General features: G+C 34.4%; 1 protein-coding gene across 1 annotated transcript; it reads left to right on the top strand.

Moving 5' to 3' along the window:
* Positions 1-1,001: 1,001 nt before the first annotated feature.
* Positions 1,002-6,893, top strand: LOC111045769 (glycine-rich cell wall structural protein). The gene is made up of 2 exons (XM_022331223.2): positions 1,002-1,606; positions 5,888-6,893. Exons 1-2 carry the CDS (start codon positions 1,592-1,594, stop codon positions 6,245-6,247), a joined length of 375 nt encoding a protein of 124 aa, XP_022186915.1. The 5' UTR covers positions 1,002-1,591; the 3' UTR covers positions 6,248-6,893.
* Positions 6,894-18,280: the final 11,387 nt, after the last annotated feature.

The raw sequence follows: 18,280 nt of genomic DNA, 5'->3' as shown, positions 1-18,280 counted from the left end.
AGATTAGGCCGCTCTTTCTATACTTCTGTTGGGTGCTACTAGCTACAAAATAGATGAGACAGTAGATTATAATTATTCCTAATGGTGTGTATTGGAAAAATGTTCATTGTTTGTAGATGATACAATCTGTTATAATGTAGTAGTACACCCTGAGTGCAAACCCAAGTAAAGCGAAAACAACAACATCCATAGCACGAAGTTTTTTTAAAAATTACCTATTGTGATAAAAAACTATCTGTTGAATTGTAAAATGAATATTTTAATATTCAATTTTTTTTTTGTAAATTAATACTGATACTGATATTTGACTATTGTGCAATAATAAGTTCCAATCGCAATTCCCAGACATCACTGTAGCAACATATTATAATAATGATTTATGAATGAATGAACATATTATTCATAAGGATATTTTAAAAAACTTATATTTCGCTGTTTATTGCGAATAGAGGCATCTTATCGATTTTTGCGAATAGTAAGTGAAATATTGCGTAAATGTAGGCTATGTAGGTATTGTATTACTGTATACGGTATTGTAGGTACTGTATATTAAGTGAACTGATACCATCGTTTTGCTTATTTACGCTTCATTTTAAATCAGATTGACATCCAAGGATTTTGAGGAGCAATCCAATGAAACCAACATATGAATTAGGCTTCCATAGGCTATATTCCAGGACATAGAACTCCGCTTAAGACTACGTTTCTATTCAAATGTTTCCGTGTAACGTCTTCGAAATGTGTCTTGCGTGACACTTGGGCCACAGATAATTCATTGCAATAAAATATATCATCTAGCAGTTTAAAGCAATATTGCTATATTGTCTGTGCTTGGGCCTACACAGATTTTGAAGTGCCGGAAACACGTCTGCAATTATTAGTGCTTGTCTCACTTCATGCTACTGTCTTTTTTTATTCTGAGACAGCGTAATAGATAACAGCTCAAATGAGTCTTCCAATTATAATTGAAAATGCAAAAAGGTGCATTGAAGCAGTTGAATTTCGCCCGTGACCTTGCGGCGCAGGATCCTTCAAAACGATCCAAAAGACAATAATTGAATAGACCCACCACCGTTCGTGTTTAAAATTGAATCAATTATGCAATCATTCTAATGAAACGATCATATTTTCGCGACAGTCTAGGCGGTGGGAGTTTGATACAAAAAGAAGACTCAATGTCAAAATTTTATCTGTTCACGTTTTTTGCAACGATTTGCATCCTGTATTACACCTTCACGTTCATTCAATCACGGATAGAATATCTATTATTCTCGAACCACTATCTCGAGTAGTCCCAATTCACGCTTCTCCCTACTCACGCCCTCGTAATCGCTCTGTTATTGTTTCTTTGTTGACAATCATTGTGTCTGGAGCAACACTTGAAAGGTTGAAAGAAAGGATACATTCATCGCATCTCCTTGAAACGGCTACCGTCTTTCAAGTTGTATTAAAGGAGTATCCTGGTTTATCCCAGGTGTACAGTGAGCTAATCAAGGAGTTTTTGATGATATAAATTATTCGTCGACCAAACATCAGTCATCATTCGATTGCTTACCATCGGTTTAGTGAAGTCGACTGTGTCAGCAACGCCATGAATCCAATTGCGGTAAGTGATTCAATATTAATTATGTTCTTTCAATCAGAGTTATGTATCTTGAAATTTATATAAGTTTCTAGCCAAAATGTAAAGGGTAGGATACAATTTCAATACAGTAAAATCACTCTAGTTTTCCAATACGATACGATTCGGTTTTGTGATTATGTATAGGCCTAATATCTACCTGATTTGATTCAGATTCAGTCTGTTTTCAAATAATTGAGTGTTTGAGTTGAATAGCTTTTAATACTGTAATACAATAATGATGACGATGATGATAGAATTTTAATCATAATTGATCTTAAATGGTTTATAAGATGAGAATCTTGAGATACGATAAAGATTTTTTCACGATGATATTATATAATTATTATGACATATTGCATGCAGCTAACAAGGGTTTTTGGGATGGTGGTATTATAATATTGAGTGGGAAGAGGTTTTGAATAAGACGTAAAATGAGTTTTTGATAAATCTGATAGGAGCTATCGCTCTCTTTGATTACTGAACAAAGTGGCATTGATATTACTAGGTAGGAAATCTATTTAAAATTTACTTGATGTAAATATTGGCTTGTGAAATGTAAATTATTGATATCAGCATTATTTATACTTGATATTGCAAATCACTAGCCATAAAAAGTTTCTTATTTTAAAAATTCACTTGATAAAAGACGGAAAAATGACAATATTGCAGTATTGCATTCCATGATCTGGCTAGCTTGTAATTATTACGAGTACCGTATAAGTGAAGCACTTCAAAGTATGCAATACTCATACAGAACTTCACAATCAGGTACTCACTTGAAACACTGTAAATTAGCATACATATTAATAGCCGGCAGGATATTTCTATCTCGTCTATATGGTTATATTACTCAACAGACACTTAGGAGTAATAATATATAAAATATTTTTAGCAGTTTTTCTTCAATCGTGAATTTTTACCCGAATCGCTCAGCTACGTAACGCACTGGAAAAACGTCAGTTTTATGCCTAGTTTCGCGTAAATTTCAGATTCCTTTTTACTCATTCACACTCTATTCGTTTTTCTCGCACTCTTTCCAATCACATTATAACAAATTTCTCGTGAGCCAAATTGAAAAATAAATTTATTCATAAATATTATTTTCCCTTATTTGATTTTTTTGGAACAAGAATATTCAATTATCATTTTTAGAACAAGTCACATCAATATATTGCGTTGGTATTGATATTGGTAATGATTATCCTGTATTATAAACGTTCAAATTTCCACTTTTGCATGATTTTTGGAATTCTATTATTACAATTTGAATTGAGTGAATATTTTGTTTCTATCCAACAAGAATGAAGAATGCATATACTATTTTACCAATCCACATTTGAGAGGATAATGTGTTCGTAAACCAGTATCTACCGACATCTACCATCCGAATTCATAAATGCATTGTTGACCAATCAGGAGAGAGTATGCGGAGCTTGTAGGCGTGTCTATTTCTATAGGCTGACTTCAAATTGTATCTTGTCGGTGATTGGTTGGTCGGTTCCCCTCTTTTGCTCTGTCCATTATCCTATCTTTCATTATTTCACCCATATATCTAATGACAATCTTGAATGAATGAATGAATGAATGAATGAATGAATGAATGAATGAATGAATGAAGTTTTATTCTCAATAAGCACAATACAAGGAAATGTAAAATACATGCATATCAAAAACAAACAAACAAGATTATTATATACAAAATCTTATAATATGAGATAATTTTAATATTATAATGCAACTTATTACTTATTGAGAAAAATACAATCCAGCACGTAAGATGCAACTTACGGACCGCTGGAGGGAGTCTAACACACTATTTTACTAAAGCAATAGAATGGACTGAAAAAAAAGAAAAAAGAGAGATAAAAAAAAACATTTATGGGCTGTAATCAAAATAGGATATTAGTATTTAATTATTAAAGAGATGATGCTAATTATTAGAGAAAGCAAAAGAAAATCATTAAAAATAGAGATTCAAATTGTGTGAAAAGATTAATCTATTGATTTATGTTGCAAAAAAAACGGTAAAAAGAGCAGGGAAAATACAAAAAAAAAATAAATAAAGAGGAGAAAAAATAAAAAGAAAAGCAAGATAACAGAATGCAAAGTTAACAGAATGGAAAGAAAAATAGACGGATTAAACAATAATTATGAACAAAAACTCTAGAGCTTCGGGAGTGAGTGACAAAAGCCAAATTTTAATTAATCTCTTAATCTTATTTCCACAATTACATGCAGCAATGGCATTCTTGACCTCAAGCGGCAAAGCATTATAAAATCTAGGTGCCAGGAAAATGAACGTTTTACGAAAAAGAGTGCAATTGGGTTTAGGACATCTGACTTGGGAAGCCGCAGTCCGCCTGGTCTGTCGAAGTGCGGTAACAGGCTGACAGTAATCAATTGTCACACCTCTATTTCCACTTATATTGAAGAACAATGACAAAACCTTGAATACATATAGGAACCTAACAGGCAAAATTCTAAGATGACAGAACAGTGGAAATGTATGATCATCAAACCTACTGCCCGTTATCAATCTTATAAAAGCTTTTTGTAGTTTAATAATTGGATCCTGGTTAGCGTAATAGGAGCTTCCCCAACATGTGATTCCATATTCAATTTTGGAATGTACAAATGAAAAATAAAGTTCCTTCATTACATTAAAATCGCACAAATATTTAATGCGATGGAAAATCATCAAATAGAACCTTAAAGACTTCTTTAGAGTTTCAATTTGTTGCCTCCAATTCAGATTTTCATCCAGTGAAAGACCCAAATATTTGATAGTCTTTGCTGGACTGATACTGGGACAGTCACAGCTAGAATAGGAACAAACTGGAGAGTGAAAGCGCAGTGGAGCAGGCAAGTCAGCACTTCCAGAGAGACTGAACATCATATAATTAGTTTTGGCTACATTAATTTTAAGTTTGTTACATGTAAACCATAGAGATATTTTGTTCAAGTCAGACTGCATTTTCTGATGTAAATCTTGAAGGTTATTACTTTTATATGAAAGAGCAGTGTCGTCCGCAAAAGCAGTTATCCGTCCATTCAATTCACCATTATACAAATCATTTACAAAAATTAAGAAGAGAATAGGGCCAAGAACCGAACCTTGCGGCACACCACAAGTTATGGGTAATACTTCACTTGCAACGTTTCTGATCCTTACATACTGTTTCCTACCCTGTAGGAAGGACTTAAACCAATCTAGTGGAATTCCCCTTACACCAGCACTCTCCAGCTTGCGGAACAGCAGACTATAATTAACTGTATCGAATGCTTTACTAATATCCAGGAAGATTCCCGCTGTTTTGCCACTACAGCCACTCTTTAATCCTGAATAGACATATTCCAAAAGATGCTGTAAGGCAATTTCTGTACAAAGATTTTCCCTGAAACCGAACTGGCAGGCCGAAAAAAAGTTGCAGCTATTGAGGAATGAAAGTAATCTAGTTTTTATAATTTTTTCAAATAGTTTTGACATGACTGGTGATAATGAGATGGGTCTGTAGTTTTCTTTACTGAGTTTATTTCCTTTTTTGAAGATGGGAACAACAGTAGCCGACTTCAGTATTTCAGGAAAACATCTTTTCATTTCAGCATTTTATCTTGCGACTAAAAATGATTTTTGATAAATAATAAATTATAGAGTATAATCTGAGTTGATTCAAGTATTCTACATATTTTTAGAATTGTACTCACTTAGTATTTTGTCTGTTGTAGGATATCTCAATAATAATTATTGAATTTCAAAATGCTACTGTTATCCCTAGTATTGAAATTATATTAATATTATATACAATTATTGTTATAAATAACTATGAGATAGAAACTATATATAGAAAATAAAATTGAATTACAGCTTTTGGGTTTTCGTTCTCGAAATTCGGAGATAGAGATTTCTCCAAGAAGTTCATTCATTTCTTTATTCGGTGATTCCTCAACTGTAAAGTTTTTCTGTTTTCTAACATTGTATTTTAAGATTTTAAGATTCAACTAAATCGATTCTCATTCAAACTACATCATCTGAATAGAAATGGAAATGATGAAGAATAGAATAGAAACAGTTGTTATACTTTTATTTGATTCGACTCTAACAATCTATATTGGTGGTTTATTGGTGACTAGACAGTTCACAATAATTACTCAACAAAATAGTTGATTCTTCTCATATAAAGGTCCATGATTCAGGCTTACTATGAGGTTGATTGGAGCTTTATAAAGGTTCATTTGCCAACTGATACTATAAATTTTCTCCAGATGCCAACCGCTATCCTGCTGCTCGTCGCATCTGCTTGCATCCTTCTGACTTCGGCCGACCCACTACCGGGAGGCTACCAGAGCGGAGGCGGCTACGGATCAGGTCCCTCAGGCGGGGGCGGCTTCTCAGGCTACGGAGGCGGCAGTTCGCAGGGGGGCAGCGGTTACGGTGGCGGCTCAAGGGGTGGATTCGGAGGCTCCATGTACGGCCAGAGAGGCATGGGAGGCGGAAGCGGCTCTGGCTATGGGAGCAGTGGGATGATGGGCTTTGGGGGCGGAAACCCTAGCCGCAGCTATCTGCCTCCGTCAGGAAGAGGCGGCTCGGGATACGGCAGCGGTCAGAGCGGGTCTGGATGGTAGAGTCAACTGGAAACATTTCCATCTGATGAAAATTTCCCTTGTGACCTGCAAATATGACAATGTTACGAAACCCACCGTTTAATGAAAGGAACTTGAACTTCTACTGTCGTAATATTGATTCATTTTGTTTTCTCCATACATTAATTTTTTAAGGATATGTTAACCGGACAAAGTAATGATATCGTATTTGGCCCTATTATGATCATTTTGGAATGCTATGAGAAATTAAAGTCACCCAAAAATAAGAAGTTAAAGATGAAGAATTTGAGCTTGTTTGTAATTCCATTATTGAAATTGATAATTTCTATTTATTCATCCAAACTCAGCCTATAGGTAATTTATGTTCTAGAATAGATATTTCCATCAATAAACTTTATATCATATTGTCGAAGAACTTGTGTTCCATTACTCGGAAAACCAACGAGATTGTGATGAAAATCTCACAGAAATTATATTTTTGCGCACCCATTTCATAAAGTTTTCATTTGCATAGAATGAATAAATTGTGGCGTATACATTTTTTTAGACACGTTGTACCGTACTTTATCTTGGAATTCTAAATTGAAAAAATACTTTTAGTTGATATATTGAACCTCAAATGTTGAAATCATGTTGATTAAATAAAAAAAAAGTTCTTGTAACAATATATTTTGTTTTATTCTAGAGTGGATTGAAAAGCCTGTTCCTTACTAATAGAGAAATACATGAATAATTTTATGTTTCCATAAGTAAAGTTTAAAGTTTTATGCTTCGATGCTTCGAGTTCCACTCAGCACTCACTTCTTGCAAAGCTAACACTAAATGAGGACTTCTTCAACTTCAAACTTGAATATTATTTCAATGAGAGTTTAAGCTCATCCACCGACAAATGAGTCAGCTGAGAGGAGTCTAGAAAAAGGAGCCAAGAGGAGAGGATCTGAAAGTGTTTTTTTTTTCTAGTTTTACAATTATTGTGAGAATCCTTTCCACACTTATCTAAGTTAAAGTATTAGGACTAAAGTCGAGTCACTATAAGAAGCGACAAGCAATGAGCTTTTTGTTCATTTAAACTCATGCCATTTCTTATGGCGACACTCTATCTATAGCCCCAACGTTGATATTTACAAGCAAATTCATGAATTTCTCACTTTGATTGTAGAAAACTCCATAAAATTATAACCCCACTATAATAATCCTCATCAATTGGATTTTATCGGCGTAAAATGACGTCACCAAGGGAGAAAATGAGCCAGGAGAACCAATGAACGTGTTGAACGACGATGTGATGACATCATTATAATTTGATGATTGAATTTAATAGACGTACGTGCACAAGACGATCGAAAAGGATATCAATGAAAAATTGTTAATTTGAATTTCAAAATCAAATCATTTTCGATCTAAAATGAGTGTACAGTAAATTTCTTAGTGTGAAATTTTGTATATTAAAAAATTATCTTACAGTACTAATATAAAATATCAATAAAAGAAAATCAAGACCATCAAACATCGTTGAAGTTAAAAGAGGTAGGTATATGAAAGTGGGTCACGTTTATGAACCTCTTATTTTTTATTTACTGGACTGACTTGATACTAAACATATCCAATGAATTCAAATACCTTCTGGACGTTCAAGGATTTTAATATCATCATTTTTAATTCGTTATTATATCATTAGCCTGTGATGAATTGAGTGATTCATGATGTATTTATTGCCAGTAGCCTATAAGCTAGTTTCATAGTACAGTATAGTACCCTATACTAGAAATTTGAACACCGTCTATAATTTTTTCTTTCTGTTCCAAACATTGAAGTTATTTTGCCGACTTGGTATTTCGTTTGAAAAGTAAAGTGACTGCGGTTTGAGAGCTCTTGCTTGTCGGTCCGTTGACCTTGCTAATAGAATGTCGTCTCTTGCCGAGTTTATTTGATGTCTCGTTCTCCTTATCTGATGTCATGGCTGGAGATGATAATGTTAATATTTTGTGGTCACACAATTCATTCGAAACATGTTTTGCTAGGATGCTTAAAAATAAGATCTTTAAATCTGGGAAATATATAATATAATAATAACCACTCTATATTTTCCTCCGATTGACCACCAAACTCACGCCATTTTCCCTTTTGTTTCTATTTTCGATGCTAAAGTATCACAACAAATTTTCTTCTATAGTGAGATTCAGTACGTTATGAAGAAAGAGTATCATTATTTCATTATTATCATTATTTTGCTATCCTTGTATATCATTAGACAAAGCAGATAGCTTTATCCTTTTCTACCTCCGCACTGTTGGCGTTGTTCATTGTTGACTATGAAGAAACATAATGAACTACCATAATGAATTATGAGAATATAATATATACGGTATATAATTTTATTAATATATATTTTCTTGACTAATAAAATAGGCTATACTTGAGATATAGTCGATCATTATTAACAAGAGCCAGAAATTAATATTGGATCAGATATACCGGAATAACTTTAATTACACATATTCAATAGGTACAGAAGGCGTTGATAACAGAGACTCAGCAATTCTGCAGTTCTTTTTATTTCCACTGATTTTATAACGTAAATCTCATCATTACAGTTCTCAAAGATATAGTGGTATGAGCTCTGCACAATTATACAGAGTAAGCACAAGTTTCTTAATTATTTGAGTCGTGATTCCATTCAGCTCATATCCTAGGTGCAAGGTGGTGATACAAACAATTTTTGTTGGTACAAAAAAATATAAGAAACAAGAATCGCATGAAGTCAAAACTTGAACTCGCTCATCTGTATAATAAGAGAGAGTAGGGTTGTGTTTGTTCGCATCAAAACATGTCAACTTGTGGATTGCATACCGGAAAAACGAGAATGATTTAGATCTCCAAATTTTGCACATAGATTCTAAAAATGACAATCTCGTGCATCTCGAAGCACAAATTTCAATTTTCCTTCTAGATTTTTCAGAATTAATATTCAAATTTCATTCATGGGCCATGAATACATATCATTTATGTTAATGTAAGGAAGGTTTCTAAACAAGATTTGAGTTCTGTCACTTTTTTAGGTTAGCACCAAGTTGAAGGACTTATCTATACTATAATAAAGGAAATAACTGGCTCATACACATACACGTACGGTATAGGAAAATTATATTTGACGCATCATCACGTCTAAACTGCTGGACTGGTTAACTTCAAATTTTGCATATGAATTTTTAATTAACCGAGATGGTTCTAGGCCTATTTCAAACTCTCCAAGATTCCACTCGGTCAATTTTTCAGGTCGTCAAGTTTAAAAATAGACCCTTGCGGAGCACGGGTTACCTGCTACTTTTCAGTAAAATTGCATCAGATGGCCCTTAAAATCAAGAGGCCCTTAAGATGCTTAAAATTGCATCAGATTTATATTTGTATCAGCCATCCTCCAAGGCAGTGGGATGGCCGAGAATCAGAAACACTGTTCCACTATTCATTTCTCCACTGTCAAACACTGTGGAACTCACTACCTACGTCATCTGCTATGGTGCTATGCTGCCCTGGTAGTTCGCTTAGCAAAGAAACGCGAAAAGCCGTTTCGTAAGACGAAGGAGGGGGTCTTTCGATTTATACTGTTTTGTTCTGTGGAGAAGCCGTGGTCTAGTGGTTCAGACGCTGGCTTTACAACCAGTGGGCCCGAGTTCGAATCTCAGCAAGGCCAGATTCTTTTTGACTGTTTACTCCTTTGTTTCAGATGAACAAGTAAATTTGTCGGTAATATCTGCCTCAAAACTGTCATCATAATATTGCGAACAGGAGTAACCCGTGCTCCGCAAGGGACTCTTTTAAGAGCAGAAATAGATTAATTTTAGTTTAATAGTTCCATGCTGAAATTGAAAGTATCAACAAAATTGTAATAATTTACAGAAAATATATATATTTTATATCTTATGTAAACTTTGTATCACAAATTGAATAAATTTGTTACAATTATTATCAAAATAAAAAATAATCTTGACTTATCTATACTATAATAAAGTAAAGAACTGGCTTATACAACACGTACGGGAGAGAAAAATTATGTTTGACGCATCATCAGTCTAAACTATTGGACTGATTAACTTGAAATTTCGCATATAGATTCTTAACTAACCGAGGAAGGTTATAAGGCCTATTTTTAATTCTTCAAGATTTCATTACATCAAGTTTTAGTTTGTCAATTTTTGAAATCGACCCTTGCGGAGCACGGGTTACCTGCTGGTACAGAATAAGTAATTTGCTAGGACAGAGTAATTTGCTAAGCTTACTAAGACTCTACTACGTGTATGAAATCTTCTGGAGCAAGTACAGTAATAATATTCAAAATTACACAAAAAATCACTCTGAGAGCTTTCCGCTCTCCCGCATCGGACTATCGTCCCTTCAATATAATATAATCATTTGAAGCGTGTGTATTGGTGTAGTTTCACTATATAGACTACTGTTCAATCTCATTCAAGCTATTAATCCAATAATTATAAGAATGAAGTTATGCAAGCAACAAGCATCGATTTTCTCCATTTAAAATAGTACTACAATCCTGCTATTGAATCCTGCTATCTATTATTAGGATATACTATGTATAGCATATACTTCCATTATTTTCTTATCATGACAGAATATTGAAAGATTATCAATGATTAAGCATTGATTTACTGGAAACTTTTCAAGGCATTCTAGTCCATCAAACAGGCAATGTCAATATTTTTTATATTTTCTACGATTGAAAATCGTTCCTGTTTATTGTTTTGGCTATGCTGTTGTTTCGATAAAAATATTGATATTTTTGTTGAAAACACAGACTTCTTATGAATAATAATTATCATAGTTTATCTTACTAGTTGGCTGTGAGATCATTTCACGGTTAATAAAAATGGACAGTGATGTTTTTCTTGTTATTTGGCCTTCTCCCGCTGATATCGTAGCCTACTTTCCATGTTCATGACGCACTTTGGGTGATTTTTTCGTCCAGATCCGAACGAGTTTTGGTATCACCAAATGGGGACAAAACTTCACCACGTGAGCTCATTAGAATCATAAAAACATTTCGACCTCAGAATAGGTTTTATTTCAGTGCCAGTATATCCGTTCTCCATAGGCTAGCTATCTTCTCCATGGCTTAGTGATTCTATCGATACTATAATTAATTATTATTGAACGAAAATCCCAATTAAATGCTGTGAATCTGTCGATACGGAATCTCTGTAGTCTATGGATACTATAATTCAATCATGAATGAACACTAGTATTATACCGTGATAAAACTTCCGAATTGGTATGACGTATGAGAGATCATGGCTTCGTGGGTATATAAGTGAATAAATTAATGAATCATAAGCATGTCAAATAGCTTAATTGTTTACAATTGTTTACAATCTTTTCTGCTAATTTCATCACACAGCTATATTCTTTTAGGAGCTTTCGAAGAACCAATGTAATAATTATACCTTAATTGATAAAACTTTTGTATTGAACATAAACAAGGCATAGTTTCTAAATAATATGTTGTTCCAATACAATAATTTCAAATATTTCTACTGACTAGTGGAAATAGACCTCAATTCTCTTCATATATTAACCTCATTTGATGAGACATTTGTATTTGGGCAATATAACAAACTAAGTTACATCTTATTTAGCTGTTTCAATAAAATAGACCCCCGCTGAAGCATACTTTGAAGCTTACATTAGTCCCAACTTCAATGTAGCAATGTAGTTTTTTGTCCTAATTACATTCCAGAGATTCGCTCTGTATATTGAGCTCTATTCATATTAAGCTAACGTGATTCACCTGTTACAGTTATTGATGACTAGCCGTCAGGCTCGCTTCGCTCGCCATATCCGTCTAGCCAGGGGGCGGAGCCCCCTGGACCCCCGACTGGATCGTCCAAGAATGAGATCAGCAGGCTCGCTTCGCTCGCCTGCATTTTTCATTTGAGCATTTTCATAATATGTTAGGATGATCCAGTCGGGGGTCCAGACTAAACGTCTGGCTAAACGGATATGGCGAGCGAAGCGAGCCTGACGGCTAGTAATATAATATTCCCAGGAATAGCTCCGATTGAAGTAGCAGTGCCCAGTCAATTTTTCCGCGATAAGTGCATTTCAATCTTCAACTTGGTGCCAACCTAACAAAGTCAACTCAACTTAATGCCTACCTGACAAAGTTATTAATTTAGTTACCAGTTAGCAACTGTTTCGAAGAGGTACTCTCTCTAGATTATAGTTCTATATTAACATATGGTATGGCCTTTTTTCAATTATAATTAAGAGAATAAGAAGAATATACATGCTAAAAGACGAACTTTAAACCCTTAAAAACCACCCTTAGAGTTAAAATATTGCCAAAAGATTTCTTAGTGCGCCTCTAAAGGGCCAACTGAACATACCTACCAAATTTGAACGTTTTTGGTCCGGTAGATTTTTAGTTCTGCGAGTGAGTCAGTCAGTAAGTGAGTGCCATTTCCTTTTATATATATAGATTATAAATAAATCGGAAATACCTTCACTCATGATTCTCTCATTCATTTTAAGGAAACATACGGCACAGTATTTGATTTCAATTATAAGTTTCGATTGAAGATTATAAATAAACTAGAATCACTTTTACTTCGGAATTTTCTTATTGACTATGAGGAAGAATATTTGGTTAAACCTGTATGTTTTCACATTGCAGATTATAAACATGAATAGATTGGGATTACCCTTTACTGAAAGTGTTTCTTGTTCAAGTGATAAACAGGATGTAGTTGAGAAAGTAATTACTGATCTTTGTCTAGTTTCCTGTCGGTAATAATAATTGAGCTAAAATACGACTGATTTGATTTAAAAGTGGATTATTAAATTATTTGGTGTTATGGCTTCCTGGAAGTTAGGCTTCATGTTAATAAGTGGGAATCTGAGATTTAATCATTGATGAGTGTTTTGCATGACGATGGTTCAATTGAATAGAATTACAGTTGAGGTGACTGGAAAATCATTGAATCAATCTCAGGTGACTGATACCATTGAGAAATGTCGGAAATCTATGCTCTTGATGTTTAGAAATGACGAAGCTAACATAAGATCGTATCTGGTCAGAAATGTCAACGAGTCCGTTCATTAAAACAAATCACATTGTATACTGTAACCATAGAGAAACAATAGCGTAAGTTATGCTACAGTTTCTTATGCTATAGTAACTATAACTAATGTTACTATACTAACTCGTAACTTATGCTATTGTTTCTCTATGCTGTAACCCTATTGATTACTGTGGTCCGATATTCAAACTTCTTTCTATATTCTTTTCCTCCACCTACTGTCTAAAGTACTACTTACTTTACTCGATAAACACTACTACTTATAGTACTCAAGTACTATTTACTTTACGGTAGTAAAAAACAGAAAAACTCCCTAGGGAGGAAAAGTGACTCCATTTAAATAACATGGGAAGCATCTCTATTTTAAAAACTTACATTGTAATAGGTTAGAAGGTCTAAGCTCGGATGAGGAAGCATATAGAGTAGTCATTAAACCAACTAAATTCAATACCTCAACCAGACATTCGATCAATATATGAAATTTATGTTTGTATGCTAAAATGATTACAACTTCATATCACTATACTAAAAAAATGTAATTTTTTTTATTCCATGTTATTCAAAGTACCAGCCAACGAGTATTCCTCATGAACTTATCAAATTTGAAACGGGAACTTCATCATAGCTGTAGTTGTGGCGGCCATTGTTGTTACAACTTTTGCCGACAGATAGCGCTGTCGGCGGAGAACTGTGATTACAAGCCAGCTGTTTCTGTTTACTTTTTAGATTATGTTGTAACACATTGTTTGGTCACGTACGTTTTTAAAAATTATTTTATTTGAAGTTTTTAAAAAATGTAGGTGGAGGAAGATGTTGTGTATATCATGAGTGAAAAATGTTTTTTCTCCCTCAGGGAAATTGTTGCCCTCGGCTTCGCCACGGGCTTCAAACTTTTGTCTCAGGGAGAAAAACAGTACTTTTCACTCGATATACAAATAACTATTTAATTTGGATTCCTTGACAAACTTTGATAAGTCAATGTGTTTACCGGTGCATCTTGTGATAAACTATGTTCATTTTATTAGGAAGTTTCCACGACACACTGACAAAAAACAATGTAGACTAAGTACCTAGACTAAAGATCAGCAGTATATGACTACTGGAGAACATTTTTCGGTTATGAGGGTTTAGGAGCTGATGAAAAATATGTAAAAGATAATAACTGCCGATGCTGCGCTGCGCTCCAGCGCTCTCTCATGATTTATTCATTGGCAGTGAATGGTTTCGTTTCATGCTCAAAACACCCAAAAATTTGACCTGTTCCGACTTCCCACTTACACGAAAATCAAAGTATGTAGGCCTACCTAAATTTGAAGCTATTTGTGAGATTTTCAGTAAGCTAATCAACTCATGAATATTAACTTATACCAGAGACAAGGAATATAGGCTTACGCTTATCCTTCATCTATGCTTATACTGTATTAATGTTATACTGTATTATTGATTAATTCAACCCTTATAGTCATCGCCATTCTAACGTAGCCTATGTAGGCCTATGGTTTACAAGAAAGCAGAAAAAACTTTAATATTACGTAGACTGGCAATATTGGCTATAGATATATCCAATAATTATCAGTCATTTTCAATTTTCTCAGCCAGTTTGATTAACTGGTGGATTTATGAATAATTTTCCTCGTCGATGTTTACATCTCCTTAAATAGTAAGAAAAAAATACAATAATTGTAGAGTTTTACGATATAGTAACAGATGAAAAGTGAAATTTCCTTCGCCAGATAAAAAGAAATGAACTCTTGATCTGGAATCGAAGTAATTATTCAAATTTTTCAAATGACTGAAAGAGGTCGTTAGATTGAGAAAATTGAACTACCCAATAATGACGATGTTAATTATAATAACTAGAAGGTTTCTGCTTCTCAAATTACTGTTTCGCGAAATACTGGTTTAAAGTGGGGCTATTTATCAGATTGATGCTTGCAAATTCATAACCACCTAATAGATTTTGAGACACGTGTATCTAATTTTGACTTTCTATAGCCTTAAAAAGTTAAAACGGCATCAATCATATAATACACGTGAATCGTGGAGAGGTCAATCACATAACTTGAGAAAATAAACAAACAATCAGTATAGCAATATACTGAAATAACTGCAATAACTTAATCAGTAGCAAATTTGCAGAGGAATTCCGATTGATTAAATTTTCTTTATTTTAGCTATAATAATTACAGTCGCGAGCATACTGCTGAATAATTGATAAATGTTGAAGTAAATCATTGTAGGCTATTCTATGTATGCTTCAAATATTTTAAAGTTGGGCCTACATTACGTAATGATCTAAATCTTAAGAGGATGCTTCAAGCTTGAGAGAGATAATAAGAGAACGATAATCCCAAATCCCAAAGAAGATTTCTGTTCAATGTTAGGCTATATTATACTATCATACAACATGGTTGCGACATGATGTAGGCTACAGTATTATTGCCATTATATTTAACAGCATCTCTTGAAAATTCAAAATGACGATTCACATAACTTATCATTGAAATTAATAATTTGTTTTTGAACCAAGCTATTTATTGGATACCACATTTCCTACTTGAATCCATCGATGTACGAGACAATCTCAAAGAGACATCGATCTCGTAAAATCTACAATACAGAGCCGGCTTTCCCAATAGGCGGTATACTAGGCCAGTGCCTAGAGGTGACACATGTTAGGGGTGGCAAAGAACTTATTGAGGCAGATATATATAACTGACCAAGTCAGTCAAACTTTGCAAAAGTGGTTTCCTATAATTATATAGTCCGTGCAAATTTACTTCCGACATGCGCAGCAGAGATAGCATACATCGGGAGGGATACAGAGGCGCGAAGTTGCCGTTTTGAAGCAGCCAGCGATCTCCAACTTCTAGTGACTATTCATGTGCTCATGCTACACATGCGAAGTTACCTGTCTGAAAGCGGTCAGACGACTGACAAATTGGCAACTGCGCTTCCACTCATTACTCTATTAATCACTGTAATCCGATCACCCTCCATTTCTCTGTGCTGCATATTCCTGCAAGTCTGAAGTAAATTTGCACGGACTTTAGAGATCGAAGTTGGATTGTATGATTCATGAGTATTCTCCATTGAATGAATAGGATAGTTGCCCCTTTCTCTTCATTTGTATGGAGATGTAGGTGTAGAAACCCCTCCACCTCCTGAGTGCGAGTGTGAGAGCCAGTGTGGAGAGGCCAATGCTTGTCAGAATGTCCCCAGATGGCGAGGCTTTCCTTGCCGCTCAACCCATTCCAAAATGCGGCGCTTTCTGCTATCTAGCCGTTGTATCTGAGAAAAAGGATGAATAGATTCCTATATAATCCACCATTTCATATAAAATTAAAATTTTAAAGAAGCTATAACAAACTATAGTGAACTGTAGATAAACTGATAGCGGATGGATAAACTGTTCATCTATGAATGTGTCTTTTATGAAGGTTTTAAAATAATGTGAATATAGTACTTGATTAGAGAGTGGTGATTGCGTCGTCAGGCGCACTCGCCTCTTAACAGCCAATGAGAGCTGAGTAATACAAAGTTCAACCAATTACAAGCTAGCCAATAAGAGAGCAGTAATTTCATCTTGATCACAGACAATATGATTTCAGTGAGAAAGCTTCAACCAACCACAAGCTAACAAATGAGAGAGTATAACTACTCTATTTTGTTATCATTGCGATAGAAAATTGGTGTTTTGTAAGAGAGAATTCAACCAATCACAAGCTTATCAATAAGAAAGAAGCAATGTTGATATGGAGAACTTAACAAACATCCATATCTTATCCTCTCAAGTATGAATTTGCTTGCGAAATGTAGAAAAATTCTTTGATAATTCAATGGAAATCTTGAGAAAAGAAACCCTCTAAAAACCTCTGGGGATCACTTTGAAAACGCTGTAAAAGCATCTATATTGGGCGTATCTTTAACGTAATTTTGAAGTCCTCTCAAGAAAAAACTTCTAGACCCTAGCTGAACTCTGTACCAAGTTTGAACATTTTCTCTCGATTGATTGTTGAAAAATGTGAGAAAACGCACAAAAACGCTAGGAAAACGCAGTAAAACCACCTATCGACCAAATCTTTGGCGTTATTCTGAGTCCTCCAATACGGTACGGCATTTTTATTCCTCAGCTGAGCCTGTGTACCAAGTATGAACATTTTTTGGCAATTAGTTCTTGAAAAAGCTGAGAAAACGTAGAAAAACGCTGTAAAACGCAGATTTTGGACGTATCTTTGGACATTTTTTTCAAATCCGTTCTTAGTGCGCCTCTAGATGACCAAATCACGGAATAAGCAGACCAAGTATTACTTCTTTCCTCTGTGACCAAATGAACAAACCTGCTAAATTTGAACGTATTTGGTCCAGTGGATTATTAGATCTGTTGATTATGAATGAATGAGTGAGTGAGTGAGTGAATGAATCAGTGCCATTTCGCTTGTACGAGATATATAGATGCGTATTTATATATTATAGATATAGATTCACTCTCCCCAGGAAGAACTAGAACTAGAACTATGAGAACTTGAGTATCTAAAACATAATCTTTTGTTAAGCAGTACCTCTTTGAATTAAACTTAAATTTTGTTATGTATTACAATCCGAGTAAATGATAAGGAGTGATATCGCCTAAGTAAAAAAAGGTAATGACTTTGAGGTAATTATCATAAAAATAATCGCCTATCAATAGCACGCTATGTTCAGTCGAACATAGCTGAATCCTCAAGTATTCAAATCTGTTGATGATCACATCACAACAAAAACATCAACAGGATACACTGGTGCGTAATTTGTCAAAAACAGTGCATGAGGGGCGCACAAAAAACCAATTCCAAGAAAACATCCTCTTGGAAAGCAACAGAATCATTCTAAACTGTCAGAATTCGTTGAATGGGAAGTATTGACGTCATTTATAAGAAATACTGACAGTTTAAATTGAATTTTACTATAGCTAACCGGCTTT

Source organism: Nilaparvata lugens, chromosome 2, assembly GCF_014356525.2.
Source record: "Nilaparvata lugens isolate BPH chromosome 2, ASM1435652v1, whole genome shotgun sequence".
NCBI classification, from domain to species: Eukaryota; Metazoa; Arthropoda; class Insecta; order Hemiptera; family Delphacidae; genus Nilaparvata; species Nilaparvata lugens.
Note: the sequence above shows the minus strand (reverse complement) of the source record. Positions and strands in the feature narration are given on the sequence as shown.